Source organism: Dinoponera quadriceps, unplaced genomic scaffold, assembly GCF_001313825.1.
Source record: "Dinoponera quadriceps isolate SergipeBrazil2010 unplaced genomic scaffold, ASM131382v1 scaffold2952, whole genome shotgun sequence".
Classification (NCBI taxonomy): domain Eukaryota; kingdom Metazoa; phylum Arthropoda; class Insecta; order Hymenoptera; family Formicidae; genus Dinoponera; species Dinoponera quadriceps.
The window spans coordinates 399638-422369 of NW_014557517.1; the positions used below are offsets into that span (position 1 = coordinate 399638).

At 49.5% G+C, this 22732-nt stretch overlaps 1 protein-coding gene across 2 annotated transcripts in view; it reads left to right on the top strand.

Moving 5' to 3' along the window:
- LOC106749234 overlaps window positions 1-22732 on the top strand; it is a 36360-nt gene that overhangs the window by 9225 nt on the left and 4403 nt on the right. The window contains exons 2-3 of one of the 2 annotated variants that reach the window (XM_014628484.1): window positions 5650-7510; window positions 22187-22272. In XM_014628484.1, coding sequence (XP_014483970.1) covers window positions 6519-7510; window positions 22187-22272 — 1078 coding nt within the window. In that variant the 5' untranslated portion in view covers window positions 5650-6518. Of the gene's footprint in view, window positions 1-5048; window positions 7511-22186; window positions 22273-22732 lie in introns of those variants that run through there. The other variant, XM_014628483.1, reaches the window with a different exon arrangement.

Here is a 22732-nt window from a genome sequence, read left to right on the forward strand (position 1 = left end):
TGATATACCCCGGTTTCACGACGGAAAGTCCACGGACGAAAACGGCGATCACAACAGCGTGTGTTTTTGTTTTTTCTATGTATCAAACGAAGCGTGGAGCGGAATACGCTTCGACGCGGATTACCCGGAGCGCGCTGAAACGCTGCAAATTGAGAGAGTAATCCGTAACCGATGGCGCGGGATAATGAACCCGCGGAGTAATCGACGACGCGGCAACGTCATAAGCGAACGTCATTCCGGGCCGGGATTCTCACTGCGAGCGAGCGCAACGATGAGAACGACGATAATGATGTCAATGGCAGCGTGCCGATAATATCGTAGTCGCCGCTAATAAGCGACTTCCTCGAACTGCGAGCTTCTCTCTGTTTTCATGCAAATCACGCGGCCGTAAACGCGGCGCATCACGGCCCGAGAAAACTTAAATACAGCCCGACGCGCTCGCGGAGTCCATGCATCATTTTCACTTTATAATCGCGAACAATAAGCGTCCCCGCGTCGATTATATCGACTTGTCGTTTGATTCCTCGGCCGGATCATTAATTCGCCGAGCGTACGAGCGCCTCAGGTCGATGTTAATCGTGGCGCCGACAGCTGTTGTCCGATGATCCCGACGCGATCTTTGCTCATTACTTCAATGCCCCCGATGGTGACGACAATGATTACGCGCGTGTCTTCTTCATTCGCGAACGCTACGTCGTATTTCACAGAACGGCTTTTCCCGATCAATGTTTCGCGTCGTTGTTAAACACGTATTTTGCGACGAGCGTTTCGAATACCCGACGCGTCGACGCGCGCTGCTGAAAGCGATCGCATCGAAGTTTATTGAACGCCCGGCAAGAATCGCGCGCTCTTCTCCTCGAGCTGTGGAATCGAACGGCGCGGGGGGGGGNGGGGGGGGGGGGGGATTATTGGCGTTCGCTTTTGCGGGACTCGCGCGGGATAAATCCCCAGCGGATTGCCAAGCATCTCGGCGGACACTTTACGTTCCTCCTATTTACCGCGATTCTACTCATTACGCGAGTCCATTACGAGCGAGCGAGCGCGAATATCGCGGCGATGCGCTTTCCGCCGTGAGCGGCAAGCTGGACGTCCGGAATGCGAGCGGAACCCGTTTCTATGAGTCAAGCCCGACTATTGACAACAGAGAGAAAGAGAACAAGGGAGAAAGAGAGAGCTGCCCGCGGCCCACGATAGCCGATCTTGCGGTTCTGGATCGTAGCACGCGATCCGATGTATCCTGCAACAGCAACGCCGGAGAAAGAGAGAATGAGAGATAGAGAGGAAGAGAACGGGAGGAGAGGAGGAATTTGCGGGATCGAATCGTGTTACGCCGCGAAGATCGGCTTCGATCGGGGCGCATGGCAGCGTGACGAGATGCACGTAGGATCGCATTTAACGTGTAATTGGTTCACGGACGATGAATAACGCGGATTTTATACTGAAGGGCGAGAGACTCTATTACGGGACTAGGTGTTCACGCACGGACTCTCTCAGCTTCCGTAAGCTGAACGGCGGAATTCAAGGGAGGGGGGCTCCCCCCGATCGATCGGTTTTCGACTCGTCCGTGTCGTTGCGGTCGCAATAACGACGGAAACTCCTGATCGTGATCACTCGAGACGCGGCGAGTCCGAAGTTACGATGGTAATCTTGTAGCCTCTGATACGTACAACGCCGCCGGTTCATTCGATTCGTTCGATTTTTGTCGTCAATAATAATCCGCGCCTTACGGTCTTCGAGTCGCTGCCGCTCTCGGTTCTCAGGATCGGGTATCTACCAGGGTTGTTAATCTTCGATTGTTTTGAAGCTTCGGAGACTCGAAATTCGAATGTGAAAGCCTTCGAAGAAAAACACTACCCCTGATATCTGCGAGGGAGTTTGGCGGAAAGCCTCGTGCGAGAGAGCGCTGCCGAATAAATGCGCGATTGCCAACGGTTCCCGGTAATACGATCGGCGGTCGTAAATTTCTCGATTGGAAAATCACGTCGATTTATCGGCGCGAATGACCGAAACGCGACGCAAGTCGAGCGTCGCGAGGGGGAAGGCTGTAAACGGAAGTAACGGTACCGCGGCGGGAGATACACGAGCGGGCGAATCGATCGCGCTTCCGAGCCGACGAGGCCAGGAATGATGCGCGACTCTGCGCCGATAATTAATGAGGCGAGTGATCGAAGTGCTCGAAGAAGAAGCCAAGATAACAACCAGCAGTCATTTAGATAGGAAAATATTTTTCTACGCGGCCGACGGGAACGCGTTTTTCACGAGCGACACGCAGGCGTCGCGACGCGATCGCAATCGAGTTCATCGATCCGTAATGTCTTCGTGGCTCGCGGCATGCTTGATAAAACATGTATCCATTGTTCATTTAATTATGTTGACAGTTTTTTCTCGGTAGTCGCACCTCGAAAATCGATATTGTGAGGACACCGGATTTTTTAATTCAAAAATACGGACTTAGGTTTAAAGATGTGTTGCCTACAAGTCGGAATAATAAAAAAAAGATACAAATTGATCTATATTGCGTTTAAAAGTGGCATTCAAAGTTCCACAGTAATTCAGATCAAAAGTTATTCCACTTTAAAGGAGATCGTAAGGTGAAATGAATTTGATAAGAATTCGATAAAATCTGCATTGTGTACACAGACAAAGAATAGTCTTAAATAAGCATGATAGATAGCCGACGAGGCCAGGAATGATACGCGACTCTGCGCCGATAATTAATAAGGCGAGTGATCGAAGTGCTCGAAGAAGATATCTTATATAAGCAAGAATATTGTAATGTCCTGAAAAGATTTTTAGTCTTAAATCGAGTGCAAGTAATAATTGCATCAATATAAATTCAATTGAATTAAAACTACAAATCTTCTAAGAAAATTATAATATTCTTGCTTATATATGAGAATTTCGCTTGATAACTATTAAATTGATGAACGACTCTTCTAATACGCCACTGAAAAGATACGACATTAATGGGCAATACATCGTTACATTTAAGATCGTATTAAATTCATCTTCAGATACCGCAAAGATCGTTTCATTGGCTACAATGCATCTGAAGGTGAACTTAAGACGATCTTAAATGTAAGACCTGACTATGAATAGCGGCCTAAAATTCCAGTCGAGTGCGGATCCTTCGTTCGATCGCGTTTCCCACCCGATCACTCGTGGCCCGGCAGCTCTTTTTACCGCGGCGTCGCAATTAAGTGAGAATTCTCTCTCGAGATCCGCGAGAACAGATTTACGATCGCCATGGAAGAGGTAGAGAGAGGGTTTCGGGTGACCCTATATGCGTTCCGTTAGATAAGCCAGGTAGGCGTGTTTGCCGCAGATATGCGCGAGCTCGCGTGACCCGCTCGTGCCGAGTGAGAGGAAACGTATGAACAACGAGCCCCCGGGAGAGAGAGGCTTGTACGCGGTCATAGAAAGTGATAATAATGCGAGCATACGGTAATGAAGTATCGTCGCGATCTCCTCGCTCGCAGGACGACCGCCGTTGGGTCGTCTTCACTGGCTCGATACATCTGGGATGGGATGGCGTATGCAAAAATCGAATTAATTACACGACGCTCGCACGAACATCGTAACTTGCCGCTGTTAATAACGGCGGTCGTGGTAACGCGTAATTAACGATATAAAATTATCAAAACTCGACGATTTAATAATCTTCGAGAAATCTTACGATCCTGAAGGAAATTCTTAATAGAGAAAGAGAGAGAGAGATTCTCGGAGATTCTCCTTTATCCCAGAAAGGAGTATCATGGGAAATTAATTTTAATTATCCTGGGAAAGTAATTTTCATTTTAATGGATTAATTATTCATTACTCTATTAGTAGATAATATTAATTCAAAGACACCTGTCCCGTTAAGGCTGTGTTTTCCTTTTATCGAGTGATCATCGACATATGTGTGTGTTAGCGCACATAACGCGAGTGGATCCTTTAACAGTGAACTTCCGGCGGATAAACTTCAGCCGTGGAAAAAAGGCGAATTTGAATGCCGCAACGACGCGTGGAGTTCGTCCGTCGCGATTGTTTCGCATTCGAGACGCCGACCGGATCGCCCAGTTTTCCCTCGCGACTCCGCTTATCTCGCACGGCCGGCAATTTGTCTTGGGATTCTTCGCGTCGCGATCAGATACGTACACGCGCCGCAGCACGGTGCAGCTGCGCCGACTTTTCCGCGAGCGAGCGAACGGGCGCGTGTTCGCCGAGCGCGCTAAAGGTCATCGTCTGCCCGCTCTAAGTGTTACGCGAACTACCGCGTGCGATCTTTCTAATTACGCCGCCGCGTCCTCGGCCACGCGGCTTTTAACCCCGCCGGTACGCTTCGTCCCCCGGGTCTGCCGCGCACTTACGACGAGAGGTCACGACACGCGACCCGCCGATTCTTCTCGTCTTTTGCGAGCCCGTGGTTGAATCGTGCGATTAAGCGTATAAACAAGAAGGCGCGCCGCTCGCTCGCAACTTGAGCTCGGAGAGGTTTCAGCGTAATGTTGAAAAATAAGTAACGAGCGCGATAATAAACGTAAAATACTCGAGTATTTATTTTTATCGTCAGCAAAAAGAGATTGCAACGCGTTTTTTTTTTTTTTCAGCAAGTTTCGCAACGCATCTCGTATACGGAAAAAGGTTTCTTTAGATTTAATATACGTGTTTGTCTTGGACTCGTTTAATATAAACAACATGATTTAATATCAAATATCATTTTGTTTGAATGAAAATGTTGTTTCACTAAAATAAGTGGTTTGATGGAAAAAAACAGTAATATATATACATATATATATATATATTAGAGAAAATGTTTTGTTTTCAATAACAAACATTTCATTACATATTACATATTAAATATTGCCCCATGAAACAAAGATTCCTTAATATTTTTCTAACATAGTGTTACTTCTTTCAAATAATTTGTGGTATGTAAGATTAATTTTTTTTGTAATGATAGTTGCAACACTTTTCTTTGTGAAATAAACCTTATATCGTACAAATAAATTTTGAAGTACTTTTCTCTCGGTGTATTGCATTTTCAACTGCAATAAATCCTTCTCCCTCTTTTTATAACGTCGTATACACAGTTGTTTTTATCTTTATAATTAGTGTTTTTCGCTGTGAAATGATAAAACAATCGTGTTGCCTGAGCGACGATCCCGGTGGTATCTCGGCGAGGTATCCAAGAACGGCGCGTCGCGCGTTCCCGCGCAATCTGATCGGATTCGTCGCGGAGGATCTTCCCCGTGTCTGCAATCTCCAGGCTCTCCACGCCTTTCTCCGTGCGCGACACGAGCGTGTTAACGCGCGGCGGATCGCACCGTATCGCGCCGAGCGCTTACGAACGGAGATAAACTATTTACACGTTCCGCTCGAAATAACACGTTCCCTCGCCCAACTCGTGGAGGCCACATTCGCGCGTTTCAAATGCGATCTTGTGAGCGTCGACGCGAAGAAATATCCCCCGGGAACGAGGAACACTGCGGCCACGTGGCGAACCGCGCGCGCGCGAAAAGCCGAGCGGAGTCGGCCCGTTTTCCCGTTTGACCGTCTCCGCGCCGCTTGTATCTAACGTTCGTTTTTTTTTTCTTTTTTTTTACGGCCGGCCTATTCCGACGCGAGGCGAACGGTCCATTAATTATTTCCACCGACCTGTTCCAGAGGCACCGCCGGCACCATCTCGGAAGCCATGCTGGCTGACGAGCTCGCACGCACCCGGCGAGGAGGAGACGGTGGTAGAAAGCCGAGCTTGCAACCGCCTTAACGCTCGCACGCGCGCACGCACAACGAACGACCGTTCACATTGTCGTCGTTAAGAAGGCAGAGAAGGAGGAACAGAGAGGTACGCGAGCCGATCATGTCGCGGAAGACCATTCCTGCCTTTGATCTTGAGATCGTTCGACGCGCCTCTCACACAACGTAGCAGCGGCTCCCAGCGGCTCCGTCCGTCCCAAGGCGTGCCTCGTCGGCGCATAGTTCCGCGTTACCGGTCCGATATGTGAGCCGCCGGCTCCATGTGGACGCCGTCGCCATGGTGGAATTAGTGTGCAGCAATTCGTTGAGCCCGGGAACAACGTAGCGTTGGTGGTTGACGGCCGGGAAAGGGACATCACGACGAATGACGTGCCTTTTCGCGGATTCGAGGAAGACCGCACGGTGTATTCGATGCTCGACGACGAATCCGAAGAGAGTGATATCTATTTTGAGATTCTTTTCAAGTGTGTCACGAGAGAAGGGTGAAAGGTGATGTGCTGTTCGGTACGATGAGACCGGACCGCTGCTCGAAGTTGCACGGAAGCCCGGCGGCGAGTTTCGTTTGATGACGTGATGAGGAGAGGTGTCGCGAATTCTGGCCTGACGATACGGACGGATCGGCGGCGAGCTTGAGGAAGGAGTCGCGGTGCTATGACACGACGGACTCGGCGCGACTCGGTAGTCCCTTCCGTCGCGAGGCCGCCGTGTGAGCGCCATCAGCGCGTCCAGACGCTAGAGAAGAGGCCTCACCCCGCGTGACAGCAGCGTGTCGAGTAATGCTGAAGCACATCCTGACGGGGCAGCCGTCGTCAACGGGCTCCAGGCATCATCATAATGACTATCAGACGAGCTCGGGCTCGTTGCACGGTGGCGGGCACCATCATCACCATCACTTGCACAACAACAACAACTCCCTGCAGCAGGAGCAGCAGCCGCAGTCGCACCACCACTACACCGGCAGCAGCGGGACGACACGCGGTGCCGGGGGACATCGCAACAACGGCGTCGACGTCTACGACTCCGTGGTGCAGAGGTCAACGGCGGCGTCGAACGCGCAATCGGCCACGACTCCGTCGTCGACGCACCGGCACCCCCTCAACCACTCCCAATTGAGCGTGAACAACCTGTCGCAACGGTTGAACCACTCGCACGCGCTCAACCTGTCGACCCTGTCCACCTCCAAGCACTCGGTCAACAGCGTCAGCCCGATCGCCGGTGGCAATAATAACAATAACAACAATCATCATAATAATAACAACAACAACGTGTCGGTGAGTCAGCTGGGCCACACGCTGATCTCGCAGACGACGTTGCATCAGGACAGACCGAAGGCGAACGGCGGTTTCGACATCTCCAGGCTGTCGCGGCTGCCGAGTCAAACCACCCCTTCGCCCGCACCTGCGACCGCACCTGCCGTGGCCGGTGGCCCGACGGTGATACCCTTGAACGCCTCTTGGTCGTCGTCCCTCTCCCGCAATCATCATCGCAGCCAGGAGGCCGGAGTGAAGGAGATACTTACGAGCCTCGGCCTGCTGTGCCTGGTGTCTTTGCTGTTGGCCCTGCTCTCGGTCATCTTCCTGCTGAAGATCTCACCGCTCACGGTCACGTCCAACAGCCTCATCAGCCCGGAGGAGTTCGTGATCGTGTACGAGGTCACGCTCGCGCTCTGCGCCCTCGCCCTGTCGCTGAACCTGTGCTGCCTGCTGGTCTGCGCCATACAGTTCCTCTTCGCCGTGAAGCTCGTCAAGACGTCGTACCAGGGTCACCGGTAAGTCACCTCCACTTCACCGTTTACTTTCTGCGATGTCTTCATTTCAAATATCATTCTATTTGTAAGAAAAACTTGCCTTCCGCGTCGGAAACCAAATTCATACTTTTCAAATATCGTTTTATCGTCCATGTAGTAACTGCGACAGCGTAAAATTTGCAGTCCGAGCGAAATATTGTTTCTTCGTGTGGATCGCAATTCATTACACTTCACGGGTAAATCTCTTACTCTAACATTATTTCTCTAATCGCATCGCGGGCAAAGCTGCGCATGCGAGTCCGCGAAGCCTCTTTCGATTTTATCGCAACTCCCCGAAAGGATGTTTCTCTCCACGGCGGAATAAGCGAGCCGCTCGCGAAAGTGATACGCCCGTGCAATAAAAGACCTTTAGACCTTAATAGGGTCTTAAGAAGATTCCGGCTGTTGACGGGCTTATCGCGGAACGGCGGCCAATGACTAATGAACGAAATGAAAAGGGCAGGCACGCACACGGGGCAGGGCCGATGCGCTTGTGCGTGTGCTTTGACACGCTGGAATCCAGTTCGATTATTTTTGAGCTCTAATGGGGGCGACTCTCGCGGCGAACTGAGATCCGCAATTAATTAACGCGGTAAGAAGGCGATATTCCCCGCGCATCTCCGGCCGATTCGGTCGGCGCGCAACAAGGCCCCGCCGACGTGACCTCTGGACTCGCGCGCGGGCCACGACGTTACGAAACCGTTTAAGGGCCGGTTCACACTTACCGCGCATGTAATGCAATATTATATGCGATAAGACTAACTAGGTTTTGTCTATCATTCGTACCTGTGAGAATAATCTTTACTCTCCGAACTGAATTCATTTTCAAGGAAAACGCCGTCACAAAGTCAACGATCCTCACGATCCTTCATTTTGTTAAACGGCGATTATTACCGATATCTGTTCATGATTTACGACAGGTTGATAAAAACTGATTTGTTCGTCTCGTTTCTTACATTTTCACTTTTGTAGAGCTTGAGATTAGATTTGACCTCTTCTTCTCTTTTTAGATCAATTTCGACGGTCTGCCTTGACTTTCGTGCCGGTGTGCGACGGCCCTTAAAGAACGGCGTATCCGTTAAAGTTTTTATCGGGCGCGTCGCGGAAAATTTCGCTCGCGAAATTCCATCCGTGTGGATCGGGCTCTCTCATAATCCCGATCCACCTGAGACACGTAACATAAACGATTCACGCGGGTTTCGACCCGGCGTATCGAGTAGCGCCGATATCGCGGCTAATAACCGCACGGTCAGCGAGGAAAGAAAAATGTCCGAGGGCCCTTTCTACCGCCCGAGACATTATTTTCGGCCGGAACGTCGAAAATTATGCAAACAGCAGCGTGTCTTTGCACGAGACGGAGAACACGGGCCGAGGCGACGATATCCCCTTGATTACTCCGCTTAGGGCTCCTCAAGTTAGAGTCCGAACACCTCCGACTTTCTGATCGAAAATGACGTCTGATTTGTCAGTAGACATGTTTTATACATAAAGGGTGCTCATCACAGACACATAAAATGAGCATTGCCATTGAAGAGCTGAAGCCAAGATCGAAAGACAAAAGGAGAGATGCGCCAACAGTGATGTTTCCTTCGGATAAGCAAGTTGGAGATGTCCAGATTCTAAATTGGAGAGCTTCGTCTTCGTTTATCGACGAGCGTCTCCGAGGCCGCGTCGAAGACTGCGGTAATTTCACGGCGACGCGATAAACACGCTGCGCTCCCGCGAAACGTAGAAGAGAGACGCGTACTCGAGGAGCGTCGTAAAAACACACGTGTTCCAACGTCCAAGAGAAGTCCGGCATTCAATCAATCCGAGTCTAAATTGCATACGCGCGCGCGCCAAAGTGCCGGTTGCTTAAGCACTCGGGGGGGAAAAAAACGAGGTTTGCACCGATCTCTCGCAAGAAGAAGAAGCTCAAACCTCAGCCTCTCAACGGTCTGCGAACTCTCGCGCGATACGCGTAAGAGCGACTAGAGATAATTACACAGGAAGCGATGAGACTCTCGCGTAGTGGTAGGATATCTAATAGGGTACCATGGCGCTCGTTCGAGCTCTTCCCGCGGAATCGGAGGAAGCGATTTGCGCGGATCGCGGCTTCCTCGGCGAGAGAGCATCCTCCCTCTCTCTCTTTCGCGCGATCTCACGTCGTCGTCGTCGTCGTCGTCGCTGTTGCCGCACCTACGACGTCCGCAATCAAGATCATCCTCGCGCGCCCCGATGGGATGCGCGTTCCCAGTCATCCATGCGTGCATGCGTCCGTGCGCGTCGTACTCGAATATACCGCTGGATCTCGTATCCAGCACGAAGTTGGGGGAGGGGAGGGATCGGTGCTCCGAGACACGATATATCAGCGTGTCTTATACCGGGCGTTTCTTCTCACGGGGCGAGCGTGCGCGAAACGCAAAAATTCACGTCGCTCGCCTGTGTGTGTGTGCGCGCACGCACGAATTGCACGCAACCGTACGCACGCACACCCGCGTAGAATCGGAGCGAGACGCAGGTGCGTAGATCGTGATGTCGCACTGCCCTCCTTCCCCCGAAATTACCCTCGTTAAAAGACGCGCGATGCGATCGTCCGGGTGCCTCACGAAGCGTGACTTCTTTTTCCGGGGCACGATATTGGGCGGTCCCCGTGTTACACGGGTGTACCTGCTGCGGGCTTCTGCTGCCGAATGGGATTTCGCGATGAAGGCCGAGGAGCGTGAGAGATGCGAGACTTCGGACTGCGAAGCATGCGACTCTTGCTTGTTTCTTTTTCAACGCGAAAACCACGAAGGAAGGTGTTTTGCTCGCGCGGCAAATTGCCGGCTTTACCGTGGTGACAGCAAGAAGATTCGTTACGTGGAAAAAAAATAGTGACTGACTATTTGCTGTGCCGGAAAAATATTCCTCTCCGACGAATCTCGAAATCTTTCAATGCACCGATATGTCGGGAGTGGACGTTTCGCAGCGAATTCTTAAATTTTACACAAGTTTGTCGAGATATATTTAACGCCGCGAATTTTAATCGTTTTTTTTTTTTTTTTCAATCCTGAAGTGGTCGCGTGGATGACGAGTGGATCTTATATATTTGAACTAACGCTTTTTTCCGTGTACCTTTCGGAAAATGCATTTTAGTGCGCATGAATAACATCTATCACCTGCGCGATCACTGTAGAGCTAAGAAAGAGATTCAGAACTGACGTCGCTAAAAAATGCTAAATGGTATGATACATTTTACTGAAATATTTCTTGTCACTTCGTGATTATGTTGCGTGATGAGAGAAATCGGTATGTCGGGGATGAGCGAATTCGCAGCGGACTCTGAAATTTCACACGAATCCTTCAAGACGGGGTTGGAGCACACGTATGCTGTAATCACGAGAATCCTTGAAACGGACTCTGCGTTTCCTTGCGCGGGCCCAGACATTCTCTTGTTTCGTGTACCTTATCGCGCGGATAGCGGATGCTTCCTCCCATTTTATCCTCTTTTGCCATCATCGACAAGTCACTCGACCCTCGGCCTTCTCCACTTGCCAGCCTCTCTTACAAGGTTTTTACTTCTGGATGGTATCTAGGGAGAGATTGCGTGTGGCGCGCGGAGCGGCCATAAAACCCAAAACTTTTAAAGGAGATCTCAGCCATCTAGGAAATTCCTCGAATACTCCGAAAATACTTACGCTCGCTGCGGAGACATGAATAGTTTGTCGTGGACGGAACCTGTTTTAATTGAGTTCTCTTCTCGCGGAGAGACAGCGTCTGTATTTTTAGCTTGACTGCCTTATCGGAATTATCATCCCGAGGAAACCGTTTTTCCGCGATGAATGTTTCACCGAACAAAATGCTCCTACATAGCTGCGTACCATCTAGTTACTTGAGTCATTTTTTGCCACTTGACGAGTCACTAAAAAATTCACTATCGTCTAAAATGGATCACTATGGTCATTCAGAGTTGTCGCAGACTTAAGAAACCGGGGGAAATCGGGAAAAACCATGGAAATTAAAAGATATAAAAAAACCTGAAACTTGGAACTTTGCTCACAATTCCTTTAAATGCTCTTAACTATATTCTTTTTTTCTAATATTCATTTATTTTCTGCCTATTGGCCTGAATTTGTACTCAGAATTATATTATGTGATTAAACTTTTAAATTTGTGCTGTTTCTAATAATGAGTTATCTTTCCTGCAATCCTTGCTTCTAAACGTTAAAGTTAAAAATTACATATTATTCATAGAAAATTCAACACTCTCGTCTTGAAAATGTGGAAAAGTCAAGAGATTTTAAAATTCATTTTCTGTGCCAAACCTGCCATCTTTCTCCCTGAGTTGCCGTTAAATTTGTAAAATATAGACGTTCTACATATACTTTTGCCGTCTTTCTTAATAAAATTGCTCCGAAAAATTGCTTTTGGTCTTGTTATAAACTTTCAACCATACTGTAAAAAGAGTTCGCTATATGTTAAGTTATCCAAAGATAAGCCTGGGAAGATAAGAATAAAAGAAAATATTACTTTTTGCCTAAATGGCCTTAGTTAATCTCAAAATTGGACAAAAATGTCACTTTCGGTCTGTATTTTTATATCTTTTTATCACTTTTCTTTGCTAAGAAACAGTCACTGTTGCACTTTTTTGTTCCGGTGATTGGATAGCAACGCCGTACATAGAAGTATGCCACAGTTACAGAAATGATTATGTCAATCTCCGTGCTCGATCTCCGTCTTTTTCCTGATGAAACTGTACCGTTCGCCTACATTCGAGAAACGCGCTCGATTATTCTTTCATGAGTCTAGGCACAGGTCGGGCTATAAGGTTTCGTGATAGCGCAGGTTAAAAATAGCGCGCGGCCCGATCGATCGTTGCGCTTATCAGCCGGCACGGAATATCGTTTAGAGAGGAGCCGTTAACCCGTCACCTACATTCAGTTTGTGTTGTGCATTCGAGCGTCGTCGTAATCTTATCATACCCTTCCGTCCGCGATCCCAGTCCTGCCTGTCTGTCGTTCTCACCGGGACGACCGCGAAAACCGCCTCGGTACCTTCGTCACGCTCTTGTCGATGCGTGGCGCCGGCTTTCGCGGAAACGTTTAAAAGCCGACCGCGAGAGAGCTAATTCGCCGAGAGTTAATTGCGAAACGACGTTCACAAAGAGCGCGCGCGCGCACGCGATCGTTGAGCGCGTCGTAAATCTGCGCGCATTTTTCCCCCGTAAAATTTTTCCGCCGAGCCGTTTTTGGCGATTCCTTTCGGGGGGCTCCTTTCGAGGAGGCAATACCGGTCCGCGAAACGGCATTGTTACGAGCCTCCTCTCTTCTTCGCCCTTCCTTTGCCCTCTTTCTCCTGCTGCTCCCGCCGACGTGCGTGCGTACGTCCGTGCGTGCGTGCGGACGTGCTTCGAAAGCGCAACATTAATGACAGGTTGCGAACTCGTCGGCCTTATTGTCACCGAGGGTTGCTCCCTCAAGCCCAAATCGGACGGTTGGATATCTGAGTTCGGGGGGTCGATTGTGCATCTCGAAACATAGTACTATAGTAACATTTACTAGAAAAGTTCTCTTAACTATCTTTGTGATTGAAAAAAGAATATTGTTGTCCCCGAAAATAATTAGATTTTTCTCTCAGTGTAAGAATTATAAATGTGGGCAAATTCACTAAGTGTTTACCAGTGAAATTATAAATATTTGATTATTATTATTATTATATTAAGTACAATTTCCCACTAGTACCAAATACATAAATGTACACTTAGTATCTAATTACAAAAACGCAGTTACAGTAATAAAAAGCTAAGCAATGCGAGGTTAAAATAAAAATCACACAAACAGTTGATTTAGCTTAATTTTAGCGAATTTTGAGAGATATTAAAATAATCAATACTATTTGAATATTCATTGGTCACATGAAAAGAAATCTAGATGTTTTAATTAGAAAAGAAACAACCATGAACAAGAACAGATGCATTCTGGTTGAAGGAAACAGAATTTCTGGTCCTTATGACCCAGGTGTGGTTCTTATAACCAGAAATTCTGTTTTCTTCAACGAAAATGCGTCTGGTTGTTCTCTTTCTGGTTAATATAACCAGACTTTTTTTCATGCAGCGTACAAATTCTGTTTACAGGTGAAAACTTGCCATGTAGAGAATACGGTGACGCGAAACATGAAATATCGGATATTTTCTTACAGTTCTCTCTAATTCGGTAAATTCGTTCACTTTTATAGTTCTCACTACATTTGGAGATATATAATCAACCTTCTGTTTTACGAATGTAGCTACGGGGAGACCAACCAATAAAGAGTCCTTTAAAAAGCGCTCGAAATAACCGAATCGGCTCGCGACCGACTTTTCTATTCTTCATTTTTTATCTCTGCGAGAGATGCGGTTAACACGACACTTCGGAGTAAAATTCTTGTAATACGCAATGGTTTTCGTAGCTAAAGCGGGGTAATAAAATTCCCCCGCGCATCAAATACGGTACGGACGCGGTGTCGGGCGTGTTAACACGTGTTTGTCCCTCGAAAATCTCGTTCAGTCCAATTCGGGCTTTACGAGCGGAGGAGGCGACACGCCTCTGCGTGCCTCCTCGAGGATGAAGAAAGCGAGGGACGGGCGCGAACGGAGTGGCCGAATGACAGACGACGACTCGGTTTCTAAGTGTTGCCTCATTATTGTCAACGGATAAGGAATCTCGATAAGGAAGCTCCTCTCGGCGAACTGCACGAAGAGACGCGGACGTCAGGTTTATACGCGCCGATAAGTCGTGCCGTTTCGCGGTGAAATGTGAAAGGAACGGGAGAGGGAGCCGAGGAGCGAATCTACGCTCTCCGAGTAGAACTCGGCAGCCGGCGTCCGAGAGAAAGTGTATCCAATTATACCGTATACTGCCGTTTATTACGAAGCAAATGTCAAGAGCGACGAATTCAATTTCAACTCGGGAGAAGAACGGCCGCGCGAGTCACACGCGCACGCATACACGCACGAATTTACAGAGCCTCGCTTCTCTCGGCTCAGCTTCTTATCCGTAAGTAGCCTCCTCGAGAGCCATCGCCCCGCGTAAAACCAATAAAATCCGTCGGCCGTATTCGGAATTAGGAATGTCGGTGGTCCTATCCCGTCAGTCACCGCGTAAGTGCGTCAGTTACGAAAGAGAGCGGAGGAGGAGGAGTAGGAAAAGAAGAAGAAGAAGAGGAGCCGGGGGCCCGAAAATCTGCGTACATACGATCGGAATACGAATGGTGGACGAGCGGTTTTACTCCTCCTCTCGGGGCCCTTCCTCGGTGAGAATCCGTTGGACGCGACGACGACGATATCCTCCTCGCGCATTCCTCGCTCGCGACGTTCGCGCGTCGTCCTCCTCTCTCTCTCTCTTTCTCGCGCGCGAGAAGAACGCCCGCTCGGGAAATCTTATCTGCACCGATAAAAACGTCGCTCATATACGTATCTCCGGTGTCTCGTTATTCGTTCCTCCGCTCTTTCTCTCTCTTTTTTACGCGTCGCTCCGGTTCCCTCGATTCTCTCGCGGGCGTCTGGCTTATGTCCCGTCACAGGCCCCGTGTCTCCGACGGCCGTCTCGACGGCTCAGCGTCAGCGGCGCGTTCGACGTTAGCCGCCAGCGGTTATTCGGCCTCTCCTCGAGTACTACTTGGCATTCCACGCCCTCGGATCGCCCGTCTCGCCCGTCCTCCTCGTCCGCGAGAGGAGATATCCTCGGGTTTAGGTGCGCGTGAGACACGCCGAGGCGAGGGATCAATTCGGCGGAGAGAGAAGTTCGCGCGAGTGTACGCGGTATGCGAGAGGAGCGAGAGATAGTAGGTCCAGAATGATCGGTCCTGACGTATTTATTAGGCCGTTGCGCGTTGCCAGACGTCGGTTTACGCCGGCGATCTCCAGGTAATTTTCGGAGGAGCCGGATACTCGCGCGAGACGAAGAAGTTTGCTTCTCTCTCTCTCTCTCTCTTCCTCCATCAATATTTCGCGAAAACCGAGAGCAGCTATTTGCATAATCTCGTTTTGATAAAACGTCGGGGATCGAGAGGCGCAGGGAAGTTAAGAGAGGCTCGAAAACGCCGCTCTCCCTCGTGCAATGATAGAAAATTACAGTTGAATTAACCAGAAAGAGGACGACCGAACGCGCTTGAAGGAAACCGAATTTCTGGTCGTGAGAACCATAATAATAATAATTTTTATCATCAGAAATGATAAGAACCATAATGACTGGAAATTTTGTTTCCTCCAACCAAGACACGTTTCGTTGTCTACATTCGGGTTAATAAACTATAATTTTCTATCAGTGTGTCCCGGATCGTCAAGTTCGCGCATGTATCCTCACGTGATTCTCTACGCTCTTCGTGAGTTTCCTTTGAAAAAGAAATGTATTTTGGATTCACTCTTCCGCATCGCAGATACAGCATTCTCTCTCTCTCTCTTCCGCCGAAATACCGGTAGACCTCGCGTCCCTCTCGCGCTCAAACACTGCGCGAGATGCGTGCTGTTCGTCCATAACACCTCGGGGCGAAACGCGGAACCGCGAGCGACGACTGTTTGCGCCGTCAGCGTCGTTGAAGTGGTGCCGCGTCCTCGGTACACACACGAGTTAATTAATGCGCCTCGGCGCAATCACGGACGGAGGAGGGCCCCGTAGCGAAGTACCCCGAGACCTCTCTCGGCTGCGTTGTTTTAACGGATCTCGCTCTCGTCGTGCCCATGAGAGTATCTCGCGACACGGATGCGACGCTCTTACGATTCTCGCGATAAGTGAACGTTCTCTATCGGGATCCCGAATTTCGCCGAGCTCTGCTTCCCTCGCTTAATGACGAGCTGGCCGTCCGAAAAAAATGAGCTGGCAAAAAACCGAAAGGAGCCGTATCAACGAAAAGAAAAGAAAAGCACAGCTGCCTGCTGCACTTTCTTCACGGCGTAACCAATTTTCGTCGTTCAACAACCGATCCATCAGCCGCGCTTGATCGCCGCCGTCTTCGTCGTCATCGTCGTCGCCGCCACCACCACTCGTGTCCCGATCGCGGCAAGGGAGCGAACACGAGGGAGATCGGCGAGTGGCGGCGGCGATCGGTCACGCTGTCGCTCGGTGTCGTAAAACCGACAGTGCCGCGCGAGAGATAGCGCCGGTGCCGCGCGCGAACAGGTGCGACGAGCGGCGGTGGCCGTAACGGTTGTCGCACAAAGCCGCGGCACCCTCGAGTTCGGGGGCCCGCCGGCGTGCCGCGCAGGCGACAGGACATTCCGTCCGATGGACCTTCTTCCCCCCCCCCCTTTCCCCCGCGACGCGGCCACCTGTCGAGGGATGAGCGGAGGACCGAGAGGGATGAGGGCAGGAAGGAGGAAAGGAAGAAGGGACGCGTATGATCCATCATCCGCGGCGGAGCCGTGTGATCAGCGTATGATCCATCATTCGCTCGCGCGGTTTCATCCACGACCGCGGACATGCCGATGTGCGAAGCTATGCGGATGCGAGTGCTCGATGATCCATCGCGCGCGCGCGCGGTCCTTTGGGATTTGTTAGAGGAAGCCTGAGAGAGGGAGAAAGAGGAGAGAAGCGGTTTATTATTGTCCTAGGAATAGCCCTCTAAAGACGAAGCTCGGGAATTACATCGAAGAATGAACAGACACTTTTGTATAATGATTAGAGATAGTTGAGTGTTTTGAGAAGAATAGAAAGTTAATATCAATGATTACATAATAATAATAAGTCCGATAACGACGATTGCGATCCGAATAGTCACCTCTTCCCCTGTGAGTGGCGTTTAAGGAGCGTTGCGCCTCGTTCCGATTAGAGAGAGAGAGGAACCGTCACGGCTACTTTGGCCGCGCACGCACATCCACCTTGCTTTGCGGAAATCGGAGTAGCGGCGCAGTTCCAAACGTTCGACTTCCACCGGAAGCGCCTAGAATGACTGCAGCAGCCCGCGACTTCGCGCTCCGCTCTTCGTCGTCGCCTCAGTCCGCGCGGCGAACCGTATAAAGACAAGGAGGAAGGACCGCGGTGGAATAACAACGAAGTGCGTGTGTACAGGGTCTCGATTAGGTGCTCTACGCTCGCTCTCCTGATCGCCGTAACCGTTTCGCAACAGAGTACACACGCTCGTGTGGCTCTTCCCGTAACGGCGAGGTTCGTTCGCGCGCGCGCATACGGGTGCTCGCGTGGCTCTCGAAGGGAGAACGCGAGAGAAACGGAGAGAAAGTAAGAGAGAGGGAAAGATGGAAGAAGATGATCGTCCCACGGGGAGCGAAGAGCTCGCCGTCGCCGGCACTTCCGCGAGAAACTAGACTGACGCGCGTAGGTTCAGCGGATCTGCTCCTCGGGGCCTCACGAGCATCGCCGGGGAAGGGGCGTGCTTTGACGAAAGATTCCTCGTCGTACCTCCCTGTCATACCTTCCCCGCCTGTTTCATCGCTCGAGCTTCTCGCGTCTCGATCTAGTTAGAGCAGGAAGTCGGCATGGACGAAGCTCGTGAGGCCGTGGAACGGATTGGGGCGAGCAAAAACACCGTTCCACACCGTTTTGCGATGTTAGTTGATGGGGAATGAATTAATCTGCGCGAGTTAATGGGCGTACGGGAAACGGTAGGCCGGTACAAGGATAAATGGCTTGAACCAAGCCCTCGCGAGCTTTATCCGTGTTGATCTAGGACACCCTGTATAATCTAGCTGTAGATCTTAGATCGTCGGAAGATGGTCGGACCGGTGGGGATTATCGACGGGTTTTCCACGTGCGCTCGACTTTCGAGATAGAGCGTCATCGCTTATCACACTCGACCCGCGTTCAAGAATGTCACTCTAGCGAGATTCCCGCTCTAGAGCGGCATTCTCGAGCTTGTTCTCGGCCCTGGCCGTGAACACTGCGGCAGCAGCTGCGGGCACGCGGACGCGATTTTCCGCGCGGCCGTTAAAAACGGTCGCTGACTCTCCCGGCCGGCCGCAGCTAATTAATAAGCTTTACGGCTTATAAATATCAACCGGCTTCGCGGATATTTCGGTCCGATGCGTGGCGCGCGCGCGCGCGCCACGGGGTCAATGCTTCTGACGACTTACTCGCTCACGCGTGTGCCATTTCCATTTCCTGGACGCGATCCGCGCGATCGATCGCGCCCAGGAAGCGATAATTGTTTCGCCGATCCACCGTGAAATGGAGATGTTATTCGCGCGGCCGATGCTTTCCGAGAGCGCTCCATTAAGAGTTTCGTGGAAGCTCCTCTTATTATCTGCGATGTTAATCGATGGCTCGTGCGTAACGGATTAAATCATCGTACGGTCGATCCACCGGTTGCTCATCCGTCTATCTTTCACACTAGATTACTGAACTGTCCCGTGACTCACGTCATCACTGATCGTTCGTAAAAATGATACGATCGCGAGAACCGTGTAATATTTAAAAAATATTATTTTTACCGAGAATTAGCATATTTATGATAATTAGACGTAAAAACAATGAGAAATTAAGACAATAATTACCCGACGCAACCCTGAACACGCGTTGATATTGTGGGCATGAAATATAGCTGTTTTACAGCTAATGCAAAAGTTAGTTTGTCATCTCCCTGGATTCGGGCAGACACAGGGCAGAAACTGTTCGTGTGGTAGGAGTTTGATAAGGCGTAATTTAGTACGATAGTTCAGTGATCTAGGGTTAAAGCGGCATGAACGCTTAAAAGGAAAGGCATTGATCGCCGTGGGTGGAAGATATCGAAAATTGAAATTTACGACGAGCAGAGGATTTGACTCGTGAGAGAATTCATCAATTGAGCCAACGTCGTCGTATTTACTTATCGGCGCACGTACAAAGATACGGGACGGATTGTACGTCGAGTACAAGGGAAGAATTTCGAGGATCTCGCTCGGGGAAGGATCGTTCCCGAAGCGACGATTAAAGGGATATATCCGGCCGGCTTCAAGAAATCCCTGCGTGTGCAGTGCATCCTACATGGAGAGAGAGAGAGAGAGAGAATAATATCGAGTAATGCAGGCAATTTCCAGCACCATAAATTAATTACGGGTTACGATGGGATAATCAGTGGAGGTGGTCGATCCACCGGGAGTAGGATTTTCCAATCGGGTCGACCGCTTGAGAGCGTAAATCTCGGTTAATTAAGCTAGCGGTCGGCAATGCTTGGGGAATACAGGACGAACGGGACGAGCAAACGGTAGAGAGCTTTGTTGCGTGTAAGGACGAGACGATTCCCACTGTGCGGGAGCACACGCCGCAGGAATCCGCAATCGCGCTCGCTCGCATCGACGACGGCGATTAACAGTTAGCACGCGCGCGACGATGCATATGTATGATTCCCCGCGAAAGAATCGGAGCTCTCTTTCTTCCTCTCGCGAAGGGGAGAACCGCCACAACGGGTGTAAGAGTTCGTCGCCGGCGTGATTTGTCACTCGCCGGAGAGTGACTCGCTCTCGGAGCGCCGTTCCGTCGGCATTCAAACGGATCCCCGTTGATCTCGCGCGTTAAACAGGAAGACGCGCGCGCCGCCTTTGATTCTCGGTATGTTCATTCATGGAGAGCCGATGCACAAACGCAACGATGACAAAGATGACGGAGGAGGCGGCGACAAAAGCGCGTCTATTCACGGCTGTCCGGGTCAAATAGGTCCCTCCGCCGAGGCGAGGAAGAAAGAGAGAGGGACACACGTGACAAATGTGTATCATGTGTGTCATGTAAAGACGGAGAATCTCTCTCGGTCTATTTTCAAATCGGAGAAAACGGGAAAAAGGGAACGGAGCTATTAGTCAGTCGGGGAGGAAATTCGGGGTAGGATTCAGTCCCTAAGAAGCGATACTCGAGGAATCCGAATGTTTTATATTCAAATTCGTCTCCGTTACACGACGCACATAAGAGGCCAGAGTTACGTTTCTCGAATTACAGATCGCCCTCGAATCTCTCTCTTTCTCTCTTTCTCTCGCGGTTTCCTTATAATTTCTCTCACGATCGCCATGCCGCGTCTTTCCTCGGTTTCTCTTTCTCTCTATATCGGGAGCCTCGTTCCTTCGCAAAAACTCACGAATCCTCCTCGTCTACGTGCCGCTTTTAAATGAGCATCATCTATAAGACGCAATGAGGAATTCCCACGCAGCCGTTGCTACCGCCCTTCGAGGTCAACGATCGCTTTGGATGCACGAGCGGGTCATGTGAAGCGATTAGAGGTACCATTGTTCGGTGGACTGGTTACACCGGTAACTTATTTCCGAGAGTGTAGAGTTACCGCATTGTTCGATTGAATTACCATAACCGCAATTAATTTATGAAGCGCCGAAGATCGCGCTTGGATCACTTGATAATCGTCTCTTCGCACAGACGCTTCGTGTAGGCATACGGGGATGTATCTTAAACCGCCGCTTCGGGGACGATCCTTCCTCCTCAGCGAGGTTCTCCAAATTCTCTCTGTATCTTTGCGCGTGAAAGATGCGCGGGAAGTTAATAAGACGACGTTGGCTCGATTTATGAATTCTCTCACGAATCAAATCCTACCGATGTCGTCGTAAATTTCAATTATATTCAATCACCGGGCCTCTGGCCCTTTCTCTTTCTTTCTCCGTCGGATAATTCATTTAAATCTCGTCCGACCGCGGTACTCCCGTGGAAACAGCGCGGATGGGCCCATCAATTGGTGGATCTAATCCGAAGGAGTTAAAGGCGGTCTTTAAGTAATAGTCTTTATCAGCCTCGCGCGCCTAGCAGCATTGTAGCGGACGTTTTATTTATGGAGAACCCGTGAGGATGATTACGACGGAGGGCGCTCCTTAACCATAGTGCGACCGCGACGTATGAGAGATTAGTTGCGCCACAAAAACACCTAGTGAGCCGTGTTTCCGTCGGGACCATAAATTCGTTTTGACGGGTCCGGCTCTTTTTCGACGGGGCGTACGGACGAGAGATCGTCGTTGCCTTCTCGCGAGCACGATAAAATGCCGGACGAAGACAAAGAGGAGAAAAAAGAAGCACTCATGCGGCTTATCTGTGGAGATTATGTACCGTTATGTGCCGATCATATCGCGCTGCACTTTCGCGATTATGCAATATCGCCCGAAGAACGTAAGATATTCCTGCGACTCGCGGGTCTTGGCGCGAAATACCACAACGATACTCTCGTTGCGTCGTGGAACTCGGAGTGGATCCGATTTTCCCTGAAAAATCTCTCCCTTTTTTTCAGAAACGATGGGGATGCTTCAATCGACCGATATGTGGGGCACGCTGTTCTACTTGCAGAAATATTATAGAACTTTTGTCACAAATATTTACAAAATATTATAAACATATAAGATTGATAACACTGGTCAACAAGGTTTCTGTATCCGGAAAGAGAATAAGTATTTCCGAATGATTGGAGGTTGAAGTCTGAAGCGATCTTCAAGCGAAAATCTAAACAAATTTTTTTATTTCTAAAATATGTGATTTTTTTTTATATATGAACGTTTGAGTTATATACAAATACAACGCGCAATTAGTGTTGGCGATTGTCGCTTAACAAGTAATAAGTCCGGACTAGGAACGAGCAGGCACCATTATGGCATTTTTGCGAATCATAATTGCCGGGAATTACAAGGCCCGGGCAATTCGTGCGCGTCCCCCTTCGCAAGATACGGTGAAACATGAATCCTTTATAACTCGCCCAATTATCATGGACACGCGAAACTCACCTTCGCTTGGTGACTTTTCTCTGTTTCAGGAGTAACAAGTACCTGCAAAAATCGTCCATCAGCCGCGTGTGCGCGGTCGGAGGTTTCTTCATTAGCATTCCGGTCTTCTTAACTGGTGAGAACGAACCCCTTTCTTCATTTATCGTATCGCTCGAATCTTGTTCTCGATCCGCGTTCGGAAGGATCCACGTAATTGCGATTGTTATCCGCGAAAGGCCGTGCAAGTGGAGAGCGTAAGCTTCTGAAACTTCACTTTGTGAAAGGTTAATACCTTCGTGCGTGTGTCTCATATTTTTTATATTATCATTATTAATATGATAATATACGAAAATTTTATATTAATGAAAAGGAGCACGCCTCTCGCTATAAATTACGAATTTTGCAAAATGATGCATGATTTTCCTGTCCAATTTAATCCGTTTTACTTGTACCACCACAGATTCCAAGAAAATTATCAGACATCCTGTATATTATTTGAAAAAGAACCAAGCAATTAAACGGCTCTAAATAGATCCGAAGAAATGCTGAGAAATGGCCAGTAAGAGCCGACGCACGTGTGATAGTTCATTTTCATT